General features: G+C 37.9%; 1 protein-coding gene across 1 annotated transcript in view; it reads right to left on the bottom strand.

Annotated features, from left to right (window-relative positions):
* HERC2 (HECT and RLD domain containing E3 ubiquitin protein ligase 2) overlaps positions 1–21,579 on the bottom strand; it is a 554,454-nt gene that overhangs the window by 472,497 nt on the left and 60,378 nt on the right. Inside the window, exon 3 of the mRNA XM_007945978.1 lies at positions 468–605. Within this exon, the coding sequence (XP_007944169.1) occupies positions 468–605 (138 nt within the window). The remainder of the gene's footprint in view (positions 1–467; positions 606–21,579) is intronic.

Raw genomic sequence — 21,579 nt, 5'->3', positions numbered from 1 at the left:
ACTTACTACATGCCAGGCAATACCTTAGGTACTGTCTACACTAACTCATTTGCCCCTATAATAATCCTATGAAGTAGATGCTATTACTAACTCAGACACAAATAATTTATGTATATATGCATTTATATGTATGTCCATAAGGCAAAATGTCTGAATGTGCACACCAAACTGATAACAGCAGTTAAATCTTGGGAGAAAACTCTAACTGGGCTGAACAGTCACACAGAATTTCTACTTTATAATCTACAAATTTTTTTAAGAAATCTTCATTTCTTCCTTCTGTTAAAAAGTTCTGAAACAAAAACGTATTGCATATAAAAGAAATTAATTACACAAGTAAGAAGAAATAAAGAATAAAAATAGAATTGTTACTGGCATGTAGAGAGAATGTATGATGATAAAAGCCCTATGAAAATAAGTACCAAATCAAACTTTGCAAAGTAGCAGAATTTTCAAGTTCATAATACCTGGTTGCTTTCCCCACACCCAGCTCTCCAGGATTGATCTGGCCCTATATGCGGGCATAGGAGTTTCTTCCTCATCCTTTTTCTCTTTGTCATTCAGATCTTCTTTCTTTGTTCCATTCTGACTATCAATAGCATCATCTGGAGAAATAAAAGCAAAATCTGTAAATTGCTTTCCAAAATGTAACATTTACTCTTCATTCTCTTGGCAAGTGTCCATCTCAGAAATGAAGAGATACACCATACTTCACAAACTGAATGTGTAATGAAAAAAAGATATGATTACATGAACCCTAACTGTGACAGCTTAGTTGTAATTTACATAGGAAAGCATGACCGGGGAACTCTTTTCACAGAGAAAGTTGTATCACTCAAATTCTCCTTTAAAATATGTCCTTTAAAATAATATTCTATAGCTCCCACTCTAAGATGGCAGAATAAGCAAATACACTATCCAAACTCTCTACAACACAGATGCAAAACAAGGGAAACAGCTACCATTGGTTGGAAGCACATACTCCAGCACAGCAAGTGCTTCGTTTCTGCAGATCATGTTTGCTGGGTAGCACTTTCAACAGTACTATGATGTTTTTCTTTCTTCCTTCTTCTTAGTTCTTCCCTCTTCACTGTATCTTTTTTTTTTCCTTCTTTTCCTTTTTATTCCCAGCCCCACCTCCATGACCAAGAGCACCTGATCTACATGGAAGGCAGAGTGTGCTCTCCCAGAGTCAGCACCACATTTCTGCTGGAAATGTGCTTAGCAGCTAACATTTGCACCAGATTTGTTTTTCTCCTTTATCCTTTTAACGTTCTTAGTCCTTCCCACTTTCCTCCTTCCCCTCCTTGTATATTTTTTTCTCACTTGCTCCCACCATTTTTTTTCTATTTCTCCCTTTTACATTTTGTTGTTATTGTTCCAGTTAAGTGACTACACTACAACCTACCACCTCCGTGTTCAGAAGTGCTGCTGCTGACCCTCCCTTTTATGTGTAACTCCATGAAGTGAGTGCCATATTTTGACCACAGCCATGTGTAGCTATCACTTATGCCAGTGCTTGCTGCACTTGTTTTTTGTTTTGTTGTTGGCTTTTCTTCCTTTTCTCTGTTTTCTTTTCCTGTTTCTCCTTTACTATTTTTTCTAGGTCTCCACTATTGCCCCACATTATTGGGTATTCTTTTTTCCTTTCTTTTTTTCCCCTCTTCCCTCCCATGTTCCTCTTTTATGTCTCTCTGTGCCTATCTTTCCCCAGCAGTTGACAGCCAGTTACCCTAACCAACCATACCCACCCAGGCAAGTGTTACCTTGCACTCCACAAGACTGAATTGACAGAAGATGGCAGCCAACATGAGCCCAGCCTGCCTTCAACTGCTCTGCACAATGAGCGATCACAGGCATATGTACACACTCCCACTTCTTACCAAATCTACCCATAGACAGGTGGTAAGTGCACCAGTGCAGCCAAACTAGTAACTAAAATAACATAACCATGCTGTAGCCTGGATATTTTAAAACACAGCAAAACAGGAAGATCAGGGCAAAGCAAACAAACATACAATCAACAAATTAATACAATAACACTGCAATGTCTCAGAGAAAACAGAAAACTTCAAATCACACAGAAAAAATGTACAAGATGTCTCCAAAATATGACCAAACTGCAGGGCCACAAACTCTTGTGAGAAATAATGCTAGTGGAATTTCCTGATGAGGAATTAATATATACATATATATATATATACATTTTTAGGTACCTTTAATGGATTTAGAGAAAGTTTGAAGAAATCAAAGACAAAAATAGGGGCAACACAGACAAAATTCTAGAAAAACTCAAAAATACAGTATAAAAACAAGTTGACAAAATGAATGGAAAATTAGAAATCCAAAAGATTAATACTAAATTTTCAGAAATAGATAACACATAGAAAAGAGTGAAAAGTTAGAGTGCATCAATGAAATAAGTTGTTGTTGTTGTTACATGCCGTCGAGTCAGGCCGGACTCATAAAGACCCCTCCTTGGGTTTCCAAGGCAGTATCACTACAGAAGTAGACTGCCCCATCTTCCTTCCGAGGAGTGGCTGGTGGGTTTGAACCGCCAGCCTTCTGGTTAGCAGTCAAGTGCCTTAGGCACTATGCTACCAGAGCTCCTCAATGGAACTTAGAATTAGCAAGATTGAAGGCAAGTCTTTCAACACCAATCTGCTAAGGGAATAATCGATGAAAAATAAATTTATAAAGCTTAAGATTCATGTGTGACACCATCAAGAGGAATAACTTATGTATGATAGGCATTCCAGAACAGGGAGAGACAAAAAAAAAAAAAAAAAAAAAGCACCAAATAAAGTATTGAAGATTTGCTGGGAAAAAAACTTTTCTAATATCATGAAAGATGAGAAGATACGAATTCAAGAAGCTCAAAGAACCCTAAGTAGAATAAACTTCAGAAGAAAATCACCATAACATACCATAACTAAACTTTCCAAAAGCAAACACAAAAAAAGAATCATGAAAGCAGCTTGGGAAAAACAAAAAGTCACCAACAAAGAAGAATCAATAAGACTAAGCTCTGATTTCTTGGCAGAAATCATGCAGGCAAGAAGGCAATGGGATGACATATACACAGCCAACCAAACCAAACTCAGTGCCATCAAGTCAATTCTAACTCATAGCAACCCTTCCCTCTTTGGGTTTCTGAGGCTGTAAATCTTTACAGAAAGAGAATATCCCATCTTCCTTCCATGGTACAGCTAGTGGGTTTGAACGACCAACTCTCTGGTTAGCAGTCAAATGCCTTAGGCACTGTGCCATCAAAGCTCCTTACATATACAAGAGCAAAAGAAAAAAAATGCCAAGCAAGAATTACATATCTATTAAAACTGTCTCTCAAATATGATAGTGAAATCATAACATTTCCAAGGTAAACAGAAATTAAGAGAATTTGAAAAAACCATACCAATCTTACAAGAAATACTAAAATGAGTTTCCTGGACAGAAAACCACCAACAGCAAACAACAACCATAGGTAAGACATATGGCAACATCACCTGGAAATCAACCCACATATAAAAAAACAAAAAAAAAAAAAAAAAGTAAACTTACAACATGGAGAACAGGGAACCAAAGATGGTAATTTATAGAAAACTGTACCTATAAGGCAAAAAGAGGGAATAAATGATCTTGTTACAGATCTAAACAGAGAAAAAGAGTCAAGAGAGTATCAGCACAGAATAAGCTGATCTAAACTTGGGAAGATAACAAATTACAGTGTACCTCAAAGAAAATAAATAAATCTTCACACCAAAATAAAAAGAAAATCATAAAATCTCAGTAAACACAAAAACAAGAGCAATGAAGAAAATGGTTTAAAAAAAAAAAAATCCACGAAAACAATATGCTGAGGACAGAAAAGTACAAGGAACATAGAAACTATGAACACCACACAAAAAAAGTAAAACGTCAGAAGTAAATTCCTACCTACTGATAATTACCTTGGACATAAATGGATTAAACACACTAGTCAAGAGACAGACAGAAGCAAAATGGATAAGAAAACATGACCTATTGATATCTTGTCCACAAGAAACACAATTTAGACACAAAGACAAGAATAAGCCAAAAATCAAAGACTGAAAAACCTGTATTAAACAAATGGCAACAAAAAAGAGCAAAAGTGGCAATACTAATTTCTAATAAAATGGACTTGAAAGATAAAACTAGCAAAAGAGACAAGGACAGATGTTACATGATGACTAAAGAACAAAGAGGACAAAAACCATAATAAATATTTACATTCCCCATGAAAGAACGCCCCAAAAAATAAATCAAACTTTTAAAGAATAGAAAGGAGAACCAAACACCACCACAATAACAGTAGGAGACTGAAATACACTACTTTCAATGAAAGACAAAACTAGAGAGAATCTTCACAAAGATATGGAAGATCTAAACAACATAAACAACTAGACCTCATAGTTCTATACAGAACACTCCACCCAACAACAGCACAAAATATATTCTTGTCCAGTGCATGTGGAACTTTCTCCAGAATAAAGCAAACATTAGGCCACAGAGCAAAACTCAATAAATTTAAAAACAGAGAAATACTGAAGTAAAGGTCAAATTTAAAAACACAGAAATACTATAAAGCATGTTTTTGGATCATAAAGCTGTAAAATAAGAAATCAGAAACAGAAAGATCAAAAGAAAAAGTCAAATACATGGAAATTGAATAACACAGCTTTAACAATACTGGGTAATAGAAGAAATAAAAAATGAAATTAGGAAACTCCCTGAATTGAATGAGAATTAGAACATAGCATAGCAAATACTTTGGGGACACAGCAAAAGCAGGACTCAGAGGACAATTTATAGGAAGAGATACACACATCAAATTAGAAGAAAGAACCAAAATCAACACCATAACCAAATACCTCCAACTATTAGAAAAACAAAAACAAAAACAGCCTACAGTCACCAGAAGAATAAAAATACAGATTTAAGTAGAAATAAATGAAAAGAGAGAAAAAAATCAACAACCTTAGAAGTTTGTTCTTTGAAAGGATTAATAAAATTGACAAGCCACTGGCAAAGGTAACAAAAGAAAAGGAGAAACTGAAAATAACACAGTAAGAAATGAAACAGGTACTACTACAAGAGAAACTACTGAAATAAAAATAGTAACAAAATACTATGAAAAACTGTACTCCAACAAATTTGAAAATCTAGAAGAAATGGACAAACTTCTAGAAAATCACTACCAACCTAAAGTAACACAACCAGAGGTAGAAAATTTGAACACACCCATTACAAAAAAAAAAAAAAAAAAACCCTGAAGAAGTCATTTAAAAAATCCCAAGGAAAAAAAAGTCCTGGACCAGATGAGCTTCATTGGCAAATTCCACCAAATGTTCAGAGAAGTGATGACCCCAATTCTACTCAAACTATTTCACAACATAGAAAAGGAGAGAATACTCCCAAACTTAATTCTATAAAGCATACCCCTGATAATAAAATCAAGCAAAGATATACCTGTTTAGAAAACTACAGACCAATATCCCTCATGAACATAGAGCAAATATCCTCAACAAAATGCGAGCCAACAGACTTCAACAACTTATTAAAATATATATATATCATATCCAAGTGAGATTCATACCCGTCATACAAGAATGGGTCAATAATACAAAATCAACATTATCTACCACGTTAAAAAAAAAAAGATCATCTCAATTGATGAAGGAAGGCATTTCACAAAATCCAAAACCAACTACACTACTTTAAAAAACACACACACACACACACTCAGCAAAATAGCAAAAGAAGAGAAATTCCTCAACATAATTAAGGGCATAATCACACAATACCAATGAATAATGATATTCTCAATAGAGAGAGACCAAAGACATTCCCTTTTTCCCCTTGTAAACAAGATCCAGACACGGATGGTCTTTATCACCACTGCTATTCTATATTGTATTGGAAGTCCTGGCCAGAGGAATAAGTCATGAAAGGGACATGAAAGGCATTTAAATTGGTAAAGAAGGCGTAAAATTATCTCCATTAGCAGATGATATAATCCTATACATAGAAAATCCTAGAAACTCAACAAGAAAACTACTAAATTACTATACCGTTTCAGCAATGTGGCAAAGTAAAGATAAACATACAAAATCAATTGGATTCCTTTACAGGAACAAATAGAACTCTGGGGAAAAAAAATCAACTAAACAATATAATTTCTAATAGCCACCCAAAAGATGAAGTAATTAGGAATAAATCTAACCAGAGACCAAAAAAAAAAAAAAAAACACCTATACAAATAAAACCACTTGGGGTGGGGGTGGGGGGGCCTTCTTACTAACGGACCTCACATTTGGTCCCTCTATCAGAAAAACATTTTGAGAAACTAGGTAAAGGACATGCAAATAATGACACTGGTGTTATGAGCAACTAATGAGAAGATAAAGTATTAGATCCAGTGAAGGCCACAAGAGGGAGCAGGTTACGTGACAAGGACCAAAAAATAAATCTGTCTAGGAGGAGGAGCAGAAGAGAAGTCATTAGAAATACAAAGGAGGTCAAGGAGGAGGAAAGAGAAGGAAAAAATCATGAAACCCACAGGCATTAAAAAGAATAGTCACAACAGGAGTTTTTCAAGGTGAGCTGGGTCTATGAGTCGGGAAGACGATCATATTGGGAAACAGAACAGGATCCCTTAGCCTAAGCTGCTGCAGAGTCTGGAAGGTAATGGGGGAAAGGGAAGAGAAACTCTTTCCGAATAAAAAGAAGTCCAATTCAGACACATGACACTGAACTTGCATCTAACTCAACCATTTTTAGTACAGAGTGGAACTGGGACCTGGGATTTCATGACTTGTGGATCCATGCATGAGAGGGCAACCCTTTGTCCTTTGGGAAGGTGGAGGGATTTGAACTACAGGAGTTTGATTTACGGCTAGGCACCATCATCAGCAGACTGCTCCACAGAGCCAGTGGCCACAGCTGTCCTTTCTGCACCTGCATTGCTGACTGAAGTATCTCAAGCTAAGCACGGAAAACAGCCTCTGTGTTTCTCTCCTGGGGATCACTTCTTATGTCGATGTCCTTTCTCCTACACGAGTGTTCTAGTAAGTGAATAGATTCTGCCACAGGGGCCAGTTACCAGGGCTGGTGACTGAACATAAAAGTAAAGGAACCCCTCCTCAAATACCTTATCATGCCTTCATTTATTCCTCGTTTTCTTTTATTTTTGCCAAACTTTCATCCTTCCTAGCAGTCCACTTTTGTTTTCTCTCTTGTTCTTAAATTCTTTTTCTTTTCCCCTAGTCTTTGTCATTTATTTTTGTTATATTTACTTCCATAGAGATACTGCCTTGGAAAACCAAGGAGAGGTTGCTATGAGTTGGGTCAAATCGACGGAAGTGAGTTTGGTTTGGTTTGTTTTTATAATTCATATATTATTCTTCTCCTTGACATCTATTTTTTTCTTCCCCCCCACCTCGTCAATTGGAAGAACATATGAACCCCACCATCAGTCAGCCATAGCTACTCCCTTGACTGCCACACCAAGTAACCCAAGTAACACCAATAGCTCCTCCACCATAAAATTAATGACAGACAGTAGACAACACCTGCTTGAAGCAACTTCAAATTCTCTCAATGAATAGAAACCTGCACCCACATCCCCACCAGTGATTCCACCAACACAGAGAAAGCTGGAGAGTGACCCAGTACAGCTGTCATTAACAACAAAAGAAGTACAACTTGGCCATACTTCCATATATAGTAAAACATAAAATCAGGGTGGAAAAATCAGTACATAACTAATAAATAAAGACAACAACTTCAAGACGTCTACTACACAACAGACAACTTCATATCAAGAAAAAACAGGACAACACAGGAGAAACAAGTGCCCAAGCTAAAGAATTAGGAAATCTCCTGAGGAAGAACAAGCAATAGAACTATCTGATAAGGAATTCAGAAGACATATACATATATATATATAAGTAACCCTCTAAGAGCTAAAAGAAACCAAAAACAGAAGCAACAAGAAAAGAAAGAGTACCCTGGAAGAATTCTGAAAAATTATTCAAGAACAAAATAACAAAATAAATCCAAAACTAGAAATCACAGCAATCAGAAATTCAGAAGATGAACAATAAAATTACAGAGATATAAACACATTAAAAACACAAAAATAGTAGACAAAAGTAAGCTGAAAAACACATCTCCCTGCTAGAACACAAATCACTTGACGCCAGCCTACACGAGAAAAAAAATCAAAACAAAAATTTAAGAGAAACAAAGAAAACCTGAGAGTTATATGGGATGGTGTGAAAAGAAGTAACATATGCTGATTGGAATTCCAGAACAAGATGAGGCAAAAACAAACCACTTAGAAAATTGCTGAAGACTTGTTAACTGAAAATTTCTTCCATGTCATGAAAGAAAAAAAGATACCCATCCAAGAAGCTCAAAAAACCCAATACAGGATAGACCCCAAGAGAAAGTCACCAAAACATATCATAAACTTTCCAAAACCAAAGAGTGAGAAAGAATCTTGGGAGCAACTCAGGAAAAACAAAACGCCACCTACAATGGGCAACCAGTTGACACTAAGTTCTGATTTCTGAGCAGAAACCATGCAGGCAAGGAGATAGGATGACATTCACAAAACTGTGAAGGAAAAGAACTGAGAATCAAAAATTATACATATATAGTCAAGCTGTCCCTCAAATACGAAGGTGAAATCAAAACATTCCCAGACAAACAGAAATTAAGGGAATTTGTGGAAAACAGACCAACCCTTCAAGAAATGCTAAAGGGAAGTCCTTCCAAGAGGGAACCCACAACAGAGAACAAAGGAAAATCAAGACATGACACCACCACCCGGAAACCAATCCAGAAAAAGATCCTCAAAATAAGCTCAAAAACATGTACATAGAGAAGCATGGGAGTACACCTGCAAATGACATCAGCAAAACAGCAAATGGAGGGAATAAAAGTTTTAATTACAAAACTTCCAAATGGAGAGGAATATAGGCCAATGTCCGTATAGAACTGACCATTCTAAACTAAGGGAGGTAAAAATTTACTTCAGGTAACCACAAAGAAAATTAACAATCCTGCTAAAAAAAAATTCAGAAAGAAGAAAAATGCATGGGCTTATAAAGCACAAAACCAAGCACAATGAAGAAAAGATAACAAAATGAGCTCAGCACAGAAAAATATTTGGAACAAAGAAATCAACAACACCACAACAAAAACCAAAGTAGAATGACAGCAATAAATTCACACTTATTGCTAACTACGAACAATGTGAATGGACTAAATGCAACAGTCAAGAGAAAGAAAGTGGCAGACTGGAAGAGAAAGAAAGGCCCATCAATATGCTGCCTACACAAAGCCAACCTTAGATATGAAGATAAAAATAAATTAAAAATCAGGATGCAGAAAAAAATATATCAAGCTAATGGTAATGAAAAAAGAGGAATGGCAATATTAATTTGCAATAAAATACATATTGAGATGAAAACTAACACTAAGGAACAAAGAAGGACACTGTATGATGTTAAAAGGGTCAACTGGTCAAGAGGACATTACCATAATAAATGTATTTCACCCAATGAAAGAGCTCCAAATGACATACGGCAAATATTAACAGAATTGAAAAAAAAAAAAAAGGCAATTCTACCATAGCAATAGGTGACTTTAAAACAACACTTTCAAGGAGAGACAGAACAACTAGAATAGAACTCAACAAAGATACAGAATTCAATAACACAATCAACCAATGTAACCTCACAGACATACACACAGCACTCCATCCAACAAAAGAATACATTCTTCTCCAGTGCACATAAATCATTCTTTAGACCATATGATAAGCCACAAAATAAGCCTCAATAAATATAAAAATACTAAAATACTGCAAAGCATCTTCTCAGGTCACAATGCTAGAAAATCAGAGATCAATAATAGGAAGATCAAGGCAAAAAAGTCAAACGTGGAAACTGAATAATACATTGCTCAAAAGCTACCAAGAAACAGAAGAAATAAAATTTGAAATAAAGAAATTATAAGAACCAAAAGAGAATGAAAATACAATTTACCAAAATCTTTGGAACACAGCAAAAGCCATACTTAGAGGTCAACATATAGCAATAAATGCATACAATGAAAAAGAAAGAATCAAAATCAACACTGTTACTCAACAACTCCAACAATTACAAAATAAGCAACAAAACAAACCTACTGCATCAAGAAGAAAAGAAAAAATAAGGATTCAAGCAGAAATAAAGTAGAAAACAAAACAAAAATAAAGAAAATCAAGAAGACGCTGGATCTTCAAAAAGATTAACAAAATCAACAACCCACTAGCAAATTTAACAAAGGAAAAGAATGTGCAAGTAAAACAAATTCTAAATAAAAGGGTCAACATCAAAGCAGAACAAACTAAAATAAAAAAGATAGTTACAGAGTATTATTAAGAACTGTACTCCAAGAGATTCAAGAACCTAGAGGAGATAAACAAGTTTTTACAAACATAAGACGTACCTAAACTAACCCAGTATGAGATAAAATATTTGAACAAATCCATAACAAAAGAAGAAATAGACCTGGTCATTAAAAAAAAAAAAAAAAAAAAAATCTCCACAAAATTAAGTTCTGTCGCAGATGCTTCAATGAAGAATTGTATCAAGCATTCAGTGAAGAGCTGACACCCATACTACTCAAAATATTAAAGAACACAGAAAATGATGGAATACTCACAAATTCATTCTATGAAGCAAGCAAAACACTGATACCCAAACTAGGTAAAGACACCACCAGAAAGAAAAACTCTTTACCAATATCCCTCATGAATACAGACAAAAAAATCTTCAACAAAATTCTAGCCAACAGAATCTAACAATATGTCAAAAAAATAATAAACCATGACTGAGTAGGACTCATACCAGGTATGCAGGGATGGTTCAACATCAGAAAGTCAATCAACGTAATCACATAAATAAAACAAAAGAACCACATGATCATATCAATCAAAGCAGAAAGGGCATCTGATAAAATCCAACACCCATTCCTGTTCAAAACTCTCTCAACAAAATAAGAAAAGAATGGAAAAATCCTCAACCTAATAAAAGGCATATATGCAAAACCAAGAGCCAACATTACTGACAATGGAGAAAGACTCAAAGCATTCCTCTTGCAAATGGGAACCAGTCAAGGATGTTCTGTATCACCACTTCTATTTAACATTGTATTGGAAGTCCAAGCCAGGGCAATGAGGCAAGAAAGAGAAATAAAAGGCATCCAAATTGGCAAAGTAGTAAACCAATCTTTATTTGCAGATGACATAATCCTATGCATAGAAAACCCAACAGACACAGAAAAAAAAAAAAAAAAAAATTAGCAGAACTAACAGAAAGGTACACCAAACTGGCAGAATACAAGGTCAACATAAAAAATCAATTGGATTCCACTACATCAACAAAGAGGCCTCTAAAAAGGAAATAAGGAACACAATACCATTTACAATAGCTACCAAAAAGTTTAAATATTCAGGAATAAATCTTTCCAGAGACGAAAAAGACCTACACAAAGAAAACTACAAAACACTACTACAAGAAAGTACAAGGGATCTACATAAACGGAAGAACCTGCCTTGTCCATGGACTGGAAGACTGAATATTGTAAAAATGTCAATACAACCAAAGCAATCTACACATTTAGTGCAATCCCGATCCAGATTCCATCAACAATTTTTAAGGACAGGGAAAAAACTGCCACTAATTTCATATGGAAAGCAAATAGAAGAAATGACAAGACAAAAACAGAAGATTTCAAACAGTAGCTTGAGCAGACAAACTCAATTATTATAAAGAAATGTGCAAAGACCTGGAGTTAGAAAAACAAAACGGAAGAACACACTCAGCATTTATCAAGCTGAAAGAACTGAGGAAAAATTTAAGTCTCAAATTGCAATACTGAAAGATTTTATGGGCAAAATATTGAATGATGCAGGAAGCAACAAAAGAAGATGGAAGGAATACACAAAGTCACTGTACCAAAAAGACGTGGTCGATCTTCATCAATTTCAGGAGGTGGCGTATGATCAAGGACCAATGGTACTGAAGGAAGAAGCTGAAGCTGCACTGAAGAAACTGGCAAAGAATAAGGCACCAGGAATAGACAGAATACCCATTAAGTTGTTTCAAAAAAACAGATGCCCCACCAGGGGCACTCACACTCAGTTATGCCAAGAGATTTGGAAGACAGCTACCTGGCCAACTGACTGTAAGAGATCCATATTTGTACCCATTCCAAAGAAAGGTAATCCCATATAATGTGGAAATTATCAAACAGTATCATTTATGTCACATGCAAGTACTTACTGAAAGCAATTCAAAAATGGTTGCAGCAATATACTGACAGAGAACTTCCAGAAATGCAAGCTGGATTCAGAAGAGTACGTGGAACGAGGGATATCACTGCTGATATCAAATGGATCTTGGCTCAAAGCAAAGAACACCAGAAAGATTTTTACTAATGTTTTACTGATTATACAAAGATATTTGACTGTGTGGATCATAACAAATTATGGGTAACATTCAGAAGAATGGGAATTCCAGAACAATTAACTGTACACATGAGGAACCTGTACACAGACCAAGAGGCTGTCACTCAGACAGTACAAGGGGACACTGCATGGTTTAAAATCAAGAAGGAAGTGTTTCAGTGTTGTATCCTCTCACCATACTTATTCAACTTATATGTTAAGCAAATAATCCCAGAAGGTGGACTATATGAAGAAGAACGTGGCATTAGGATTGGATGGAGAATCATTAACAATCTGCGACACACTGATAACACAAGTTTACTTGGTGAAAGTGAGGATGTCTTAAAGCACTTACTGATGAAGATTAAAGAATACAGTCTGCAATAAGGATTACACCTCAATATAAAGAAAATAAAAATCTTCACAACTGGACCAATAAGCAGCATCACGATAAATGGAGAAAAGACTGAAGTTGTCAAAGACTTCACATTGCTTGGTTCTACAATCAATGCCAATGGAAACAGCAGTCAGGACATCAGACAACATATAGCACTGGGCAAATCGGCTGCAAAGGACCTCTTTCCAGTGCTGAAGAGCAAACATAGCTCCTGGAGGACTAAAGTGCACCTGACACAAGCCATGGTATTTTCAGTTGCCTCATATGCATGTGAAAGTTGGAAAATTAATAAGGAAGACCAAAGAAGAGTTAACGCTTTTAAGTTGTGGTGCTGGCGAAGAATGCTGAGAGTACCATGGACTGCTAAAAGATCTAACAAATCTGTCTGGAGGAAGTGCAGCCGGAATGCTCCTTGGAGGCGAGAGTGACCAGACTTCATCTCATCTACTTTGGTCATGTTGTCAAAAGGGACCATTCTCTATAGAAGGATGTCATGCTTGGTAAGGTGGACAGTCGACGAAGGAGATAGTGGCTGCAGCCATGGGCTCAAGTATAGCAAGGATGATAGAACTGGTGTGGGACCAGGCACTGTTTCATTCTGCTGTGCATAGGGTCACTACAAGTCGGAAATGACTCAACAGCACCTGAATCACTCTATTTGAAGAGTCCACCACTCATCTGTCAGTTGGTCACTCTGTGATGGCTTCCATGTTGCTCTGAGGCTGGAAGCTACGTCACTAGTATTTCAAATGCCAATAGGGTCACCACGGTGGACAGGTTTCAGTGCAGCTTCCAGACTAAGACAGAAACAGGAGAAAGTGACATATGATCAAGAACCAATGCTACTGAAGTAAGAAGTCAAAGCTGCACTGGAGGAACTAGCAAAAAACAAGGCTCCAGGAATTGACGGATTACCCATTAAGATGTTTCAACAAATGGATGCCATGCTGGAGGCACTTACTTGTCTATGTCAAGAAATTTGGAAGACAGCTATATGGCCAACTTTTAACTGAAAGAGATCTATAATTGTACCCATTCCAAGGACAGGTCATCCCACAGAACGTGGAAATTATCAAACAGCATCATTAATATCACATGCAAGTAAGATCTTGCTGAAAATAATTCAAACTGGTTGCAGCAACATATTGAAAAGCAATTTCCAGAAATGCAAGCTGGATTCAGAAAAGGACATGGAACGAGGGATATCACTGTTGATATCAGATGGATCTTGGCTCAAAGCAAAGAATACCAGAGAAATGTTTGCTTGTGTTTTGTTGACTATGCAAAAGCAATCAACTGTGTGCATCATAACTATGGATAACACTGAGAAGAACAGAATTTCAGAACACTTAATTGTGCTCATAAGGAACCTGTATATAAACTGAGACACTGTCATTCAAACAGAACATGGGGATACTGCATGGTTTAAAATCAGGAAGGGAGTGCATCAGGGTCATATCACCACACTTATTCAGTCTGAATGCTGAGCAAATAAATAATCCAAGAAGCTGGACTATATGACAAAGAACATGGCATCAGGATTGGAGGAAGACTCATTGACAAGCTGTGATACAGAGACGAAACAACCTTTCTTGCCTAAAGTGAAGATGAGTTGGAGCACCTACTGATGAAGATTAAAGACAACAGTCTTTAAAGAAAATAAATATATAAAAGTCCTCACACCTGGGTCAATAAGCACAATCATGATAAATGGAGAAAAGACTGAAGTTGTCAAAGATTTCATATTACTTGGATCCACAATCAACACCCATGGAAGCAGCAATTAAGAAATCAGGCAATATACTGCACTGGGCAAACCTGCTGCAAAAGACATCTTTAAAGTGCCAATGCACAAAGATGTCTCTTTGAAGACTAAGGAGCTCCGGTGGCATAGTGCCTAATGAATTTGACTATTAATCAGAAGGTGGCAGTTCAAACCCACCAGCCACTCCTTAGAAGGAAGACTGGGCAATCTACTTCCATAGATTGGAAATCCAAGGAGGGGTCACAATGAGTCTAATCAACTCCTAACCCAAGCCATGGTATTTTCAATAGCCTTATATGCATGTGAAAGCTGGACAACAAACACAGAAGACCTGAGAAGAGTTGATGCATTTGAGTTGTGGTGTTGGCAAAGAATAGTGAAAGTACCACAGACTGCTAAAAGAACTAACAAATCTGTCCTGGAAGAAGTGCAGCCAGAATGCTCCTTGGAAGAGAGAATGACCAGACTTCATCTCACCTACTTTGGTCATGTTATCTGAAGGGACCATTCCCTGGAGAAGGATATCATGCTTGGTAAAGTGGAGGGTCAACGAAAAAGGGAAAGGCCCTCAATGAGATGGACTGACATAGTGGCTGCAAAGATGGTCTCAGTTTTGGCAAGGGGCTGTGAGGCTGGCACAGGATCAGGTAGAACTTTGTGCTATTGTACGTAGGGTCACTATGAGTTGAAGCCAACTGAACAGCACCTACCAACAACAACAACTTGCAAAGTGTACTAAAAAAGGATTGTTTATTTTGATTGATATAACAAGGCCTTAAAAAGACATAAATTATTCTAAATGGCTTCTCTAAAGGATCTGATTAAGCAAACAAAAGACATGATTACAAAAATATAGTAATTTCCTACCTCCAGATGGTATTAGTAAATTAAATTACAGGTATGTGCCACATATCATCCATGTGGCAACATCCAACCTTAAATTAAATACATTGTGGGGCAGGAAGGAAGAGCTTGCTTGGAAGGACACCAAGAGTTAGACCAGTGCAGAGTTAGTTATGCCACAGCAGCTATGGCTCAATTCTCACGACCACATGGCTCAGCTGCAGCCCCTAAACTACAGCACAGCATGCTATCCCCGGGGCACAGCTGCCGTGATTCCTGCTGCTCCCGCTGGTCACAAACTACCCTGCCATACCACAGGTTAGTGTTTACAGGATGACACTGGGCTGCAGCCACATGGCTCCACTCCTCGTGGCATCCTATTCTGATCAGGTTCTCCTAAGCTACTCAGAAAGCACCATGAGCCCAGAGAAGTCAACTGCAGGTCTGTAAACTTTTAGGCTCTGGGCACTAACAGAGACCCAGAACAGCCTGTACAAGAGTTATTTTGTTAAGTATGTATTGAATATATGCAAACATGTAGGTAGATAAATAGGTATGTAAATGTAGACTGGTGTGTGTGTGTGTGTACACACACACACACACACACACACACACATATATAGTGTTCACACAACATACAAATCACATAACATTCTATTTCATAGAACATAGTGCCTAAAGCACTGGACTGCTAACCAGGGGGCTGGCAGTTCAAACCCACCAGCAACTCCTCGGAAGGAAGATGGGGCAATCTACTACCGTAGTGATACTGCCTCAGAAACCCAAGGAGGGGTCGCTATGAGTCGGATCCGACTCGAGGGCACATAACAACAACAACATAGTGGACGTGGATAATATTTCTGCAAAGAATTTACTCTAATTTGTTTAATGATAAATAAGCACTTATGTTAATTTAATAGTCTAAGTATTTCCAGGGAATGATGAAAGTTAATTCATCCTGACAAAAATTTTTATATTCTGTAGTATGTCAATCTTAAAAGCAAACTCTAAGTAACTTAAGCTAGATAATATATGAAAAATGTTTTACTTACAAAGCATAGGTGTAAAATAAACCAAACAACCAAATCCACTACAATCAAGTCAATTCTGACTTACAGTAACCCTATAAGACATAAGTTTTCCAAGGCTATAAATCTTTCCATAAGCAAACTGCCTCATCTTTCTCCTGCAGAATGGCATGTGGGTTCAAACTGCCAAATTTTTGGTGAGCAGCCAAATGCTTTAACCACTATGCTACCAGCCTCAAGCTAATTAAGAATTGATAGAGTTCTGGTATTTACTGGGTAGACAAAAGATTGTGATAAAGAGAAAGCAAAACTGCTCATCAAAAGAACAGTGAAAGAGAAAGAATTTGGTTATCTTTTTCTTTCAAAGTACTGGGGTCAACTTAAACATATGTGAATGAATTGGAATGACCAATTCTTGGTTTTGACCATGAGTGAAAAGATAGACACAGTGTGGCAGGATCAGTCTTACTCAGCCACCAGTCTCTGAGGGTATGTACCGCCAAGGAAAATTTTCAAGTGCCCCTGCCAATTAGGTGAAGACTTTTTTTTTTTTTTAATTGTGATTTGGGTGAAGATTTACAGAGCAAATTCACTTTCCATACAGCAGTTCACATATACTTTGTTTCATGTCATTGACCACAGTTTACCACAATGCAACAGCTCCCCTCCCACTTCCTCCCCATAGTTACCACTTCCCAGTGTCCATCCCTCCATACTCTCCTGCCCCCTGAGCTGTCTCCCTGTGCATAAGCAGCCCTTCCTTCTCCCATGATTGTTCTCTCCAGGGCGTGTGTCTACTTGAGGTAAATGTTTAACTCACATGCCTGTACTTTGTTTGGCTGGAAACCACAGATGTGGGTTCAATTCCAGTAGGTGAACACTTTTAAGACAAAAAAAGAGAGAGATAAAGAGATGTTATCTATGATAGCCAGAAGAAAGAACAAATCTGTCTTGGAATAAGTACAGCCAAATGCTCTTCAGAAGCCGAGAAAGGTCAGACTTCATCTCACATACTTTGGTTATGGTGCCAGAAGGGACAGTCCCTGCAGAAGGATATCATGCTCAGAAAAATAGAGTGTGAGCAAAAAAGAGGAAGACCTCAAGGAGACAGACTGACACAGTGCCTACCTACCATGACGGACTCAAGCATGACAAAGATTGTGAGGATGGCGCATGACCAGCCAGCATTTCGTTCTGTTGTACACAGGGTTGCTACAAGTGAGAGCCTGCTCAACAGCACCTAACAACAACATAAAGGCATAATTTTATTCCTTCTTAAATTGCTACCTTGGTTACAACTTTTTTTCTTTTGAATGTGGCCGTAATAAAGCCAATGATTTGAAATGTGAGTGATCAACATCATGGCACTGAGGAAGAGGAAAACACAGAGACATGCATAACAATGATGAACCCTTTTGCACATACAGTACTGTATTGTCAGTGAAGGCAAACACTGATGTATGGGAGGATAGGTGGGTGGACAGGCTGAACGATTAGGTAAGTCTATGCAAGGAGGACAAGGGACAAGGTTGTAGTCACTTCTTGGTCACAGCCAGCTATCCAGAGGGAGCAAGTAGTTGGACCTGTGGGCTTGGGACCACGGTCACAGGGGACATCGAGCTCAACTGGCATAAAATACTACACAAAAACATTGTTCCACACCTTACTTTGGTGAGTAACGACTGGGTTCTTAAAAGCTTGCAAGAGGCCATCTAGATGCAACGATGGGTTTCTCCAAAGCAAAGAAGAATGAAGAAAACCAAAGATGCATGGAAACAATTAGTCCAAGGGACTGGTACATCATGCAATCCTCAGCCTATATGACCATGACACCAGAAGAATTAGATGGTGTATGGCTACCACTACCACTTGGAGGAGGATTTATGTAGAAGATCCTGGATAAAGTGGAAGAACAATATGGAACAAAACTCAAAATCACTAGGGGGAAAAAAAAAAAAAAGGAGAGGGGGGACCAGGTTTGCTGCTCTGATAGAGCCTGGTGGAACCTCTGACACTATGGCCCCTAGCTGCCCTTCAGATCTGGAACTGAATCCACTCCTGTGGCTTCCAGCCAAACAAAAGACAGGCATATGAGCTGAACATTTACAGGAGGTAGATACACTCCTTGGAGAAATCAATCATGGGAGAAAAGAAGGGCTGTGTATCCACAGGGAGATAGTTCAGGGAGCAGGGATGCACACGAGGGAAGAACAAAGGGAAGACTTATCTATGGGGAGAAGTGGGAGGGGAGCTGTTGCACTGTGAGAAACTGCAATGTCATAAGATAAAGTGTATGTGAGCTGCTGTATAGAAAATTAATCTGCTCTGTAAACTGTCACCCGAATCACAATAAAAATTTAAAAAAAAAAAAAAAAGCCAATGGTTTTATAACTGGAGAATTCACATAATTTATCCATGTAATTTTTTTTATTACTATTCAGATGTTTAAGGTGCTCTGGTGGCACAGTGTCGCTGCTAACCTGAAGACTGGTAGCTAAAACACAATAATCTATTTTGGCAAAGATTTAATGCCTTAGAAACCCAATGGGGGTCGCTATGAGTAGGAACTGACTCGATGGCATTGGGTTTGGTTTTTTATTCAGATGTTTCAATTACTGACAATCCTAGTATATTCTTAAAATATCCTCACTATATAGTATTATGTCTCATGACTATGGCATGTTATATCTGAAGCTCTTTGAAAATATGGTTAACTACTGCAGAGATTTGTGTGTGTGTGTAAAACGTATTGTTTTATTTTTCCTATTTTGTTTTAAGAGGCCCTGGCGGTGCAGTGGTTAAAACATTTGGCTTCTATCCAAAGGTCAGCCGTTCAAACCTACCAGCCATTCCACAGGAGAAAGATGAGACAGTCTTCTTCTGTAGAGATTTCAGCCTTGGAAACCTCATGGGGCAGTTATTTTCTGTCCTATAGGGCCATTATGACTCTGAATTAACTCTATGCCACTGTTGGCTCTTGGTTTTACTGGGCTTTGCATTACTTTTGTATTAATTCCCATCAAGTCTTTTACTTTGAAGTATTATTATTATCATCATCACTATTATCATCAAGATTATCATAGCCATATTAAGTTTTTGTCACCTGCAAGTCAGCTCATACTTTGTTTCCTTAATGAAAATCCTTGATCAAAATATTTCCACAAAAAGATGGACTATATAGAACTTATGAAAAGGGCTGTGATACTCTGAACATGCATACCATTAGCCTGAATCAAGATTTCCAGGACTCTTGTGTATAAGCTGGCAAGTTCACAGATTACTATTGTTGTTGTTAGATGTCGTCGAATCGTCTCCAACTCATAGCGACCCTATGCACAACAGAACAAAACACCACCTGGTCCTGCACCAACTCTGCGAACCCTGCTATATACTTGAGCACACCATGGCTGCCACTGTGTCAGTCCATCTCATTGAGGGCTTTCCCCTCTTTCGTCAACCCCCTACCTGACCAAGCATGACATCCTTCTCCAGGGAATGGTCCCTTCTGACAATATGACTAAAGTATGTAAGATGAAAACTGGCCACTCTCACTTCCAAGTAGTATTCTGGTTGCACTTCCTCCAGGAAAGATTTGTTACTTCTTTTAGCAGTCCATGGTACTTTCAGCATTCTTCACCAACACCACAACTCAGAAGCATCGATTCTTCAGTTTTCCTCATTCATTGTCCAGCTCTCATACGCATATGAGATGATTCAAAATACCATGGCTTGTTTCAGGCACACCTTAGTCCTCAAGGAGGTATCTCTGCTCTTCAGCACTAGAAAGAGGTCCTTTGCAGCTGATTTGCCCAGTGCTATACATTTGTCTGATTTCCTCACTGCTGCTTCCAATGGCATCAATTGCAGAACCAAGCAATGTGAAGTCTTTGACAACTTTTATCTTTTCTCCATTTATCATGACGCTGCTTATAGGTCTACTTGTGAGGATTTTTCTTTTCTTTATATTGAAGTGTAATCCATACTACAGACTGTACTCTTTAAACTTCATCAGTAAGTGCTTCAAGTCATCCTCACTTTCAGCAAGCAAAGTTGTGTTGTGAGCATATCGAGTTGTTAATGATTCTTCTTCCAATCCTGATGCCACGTTCTTCATCATATAGTCTAGCTTCTCAAATTATTTGCTCAGCATATAGACTGAATAAGTATGGTGAAAGGATACAACCCTGACACACACCGTTCTTGATTTTAAACCATGCAGTGTCCCCTTGTTCTGTCGAAAAGCCTCCTGGGCTATATACAAGTTCCTCATTAGTACAATCAAGTGTTCTGGAATTCCCATTCTTCTCAATGTTACCTACAATTTGTTATGATCCACACAATCAAATGCTTTGGCACAGTCAATAAAACACAAGTAAACATCTTTCTGGTATTCTCTGCCTTGAGCCAAGATCCATCTGACATCAGCAATGATATCCCTCATTCCACATCCTCTTCTGAATCCAGCTTGCACTTCTGGAAGTTCTCTATCAATATAGTGCTGCAACTGTTTTTGCATTATCTACAGTAAGATTTTACTTGCATATGACATGAATGATACTGTTCAATAATTTCCACATTCTGTGGGAGCACCTTTATTTGAAATGGGTACAAATATGGATCTTTTCCAGTCAGTTGGCCAGGTAGCTGTCTTCTAAATTTCTTGGCACAGCCGAGTGAGTCCCTCCAGCATAGAATCCATTTGCTGAAACATCTCAATGTGTATTCCATCAACTTCTGGAGCCCTGTTCTTTGCCAATTCTTTCAGTGCAGCTTCCACTTCTTACTTCAGTACCACTGGTTCTTGAACATAAGCCACCTCCTGAAATGGATGAAGATCTACCGGTTCTTTTTGGTACAGTGACCCCATGTATTACTTCTATCTCCTTTTGATGCATCATTCAATATTTTCTCTATGTTGTTGTTGTTATTTGCCATCAAGTCGGCCCCGACTCACAGCGACCCCTCCTTGGGTTTCCGAGGCAGTATCACTATGGAAGTAGGAATGCCCAACCTTCCTTCCGAG

Source organism: Orycteropus afer, unplaced genomic scaffold (genome assembly GCF_000298275.1).
Source record: "Orycteropus afer afer isolate SDZICR_OR568_19922 unplaced genomic scaffold, OryAfe1.0 scaffold00146, whole genome shotgun sequence".
In the NCBI taxonomy this organism is placed as follows: Eukaryota; Metazoa; Chordata; class Mammalia; order Tubulidentata; family Orycteropodidae; genus Orycteropus; species Orycteropus afer.
Note: the sequence above shows the minus strand (reverse complement) of the source record. Positions and strands in the feature narration are given on the sequence as shown.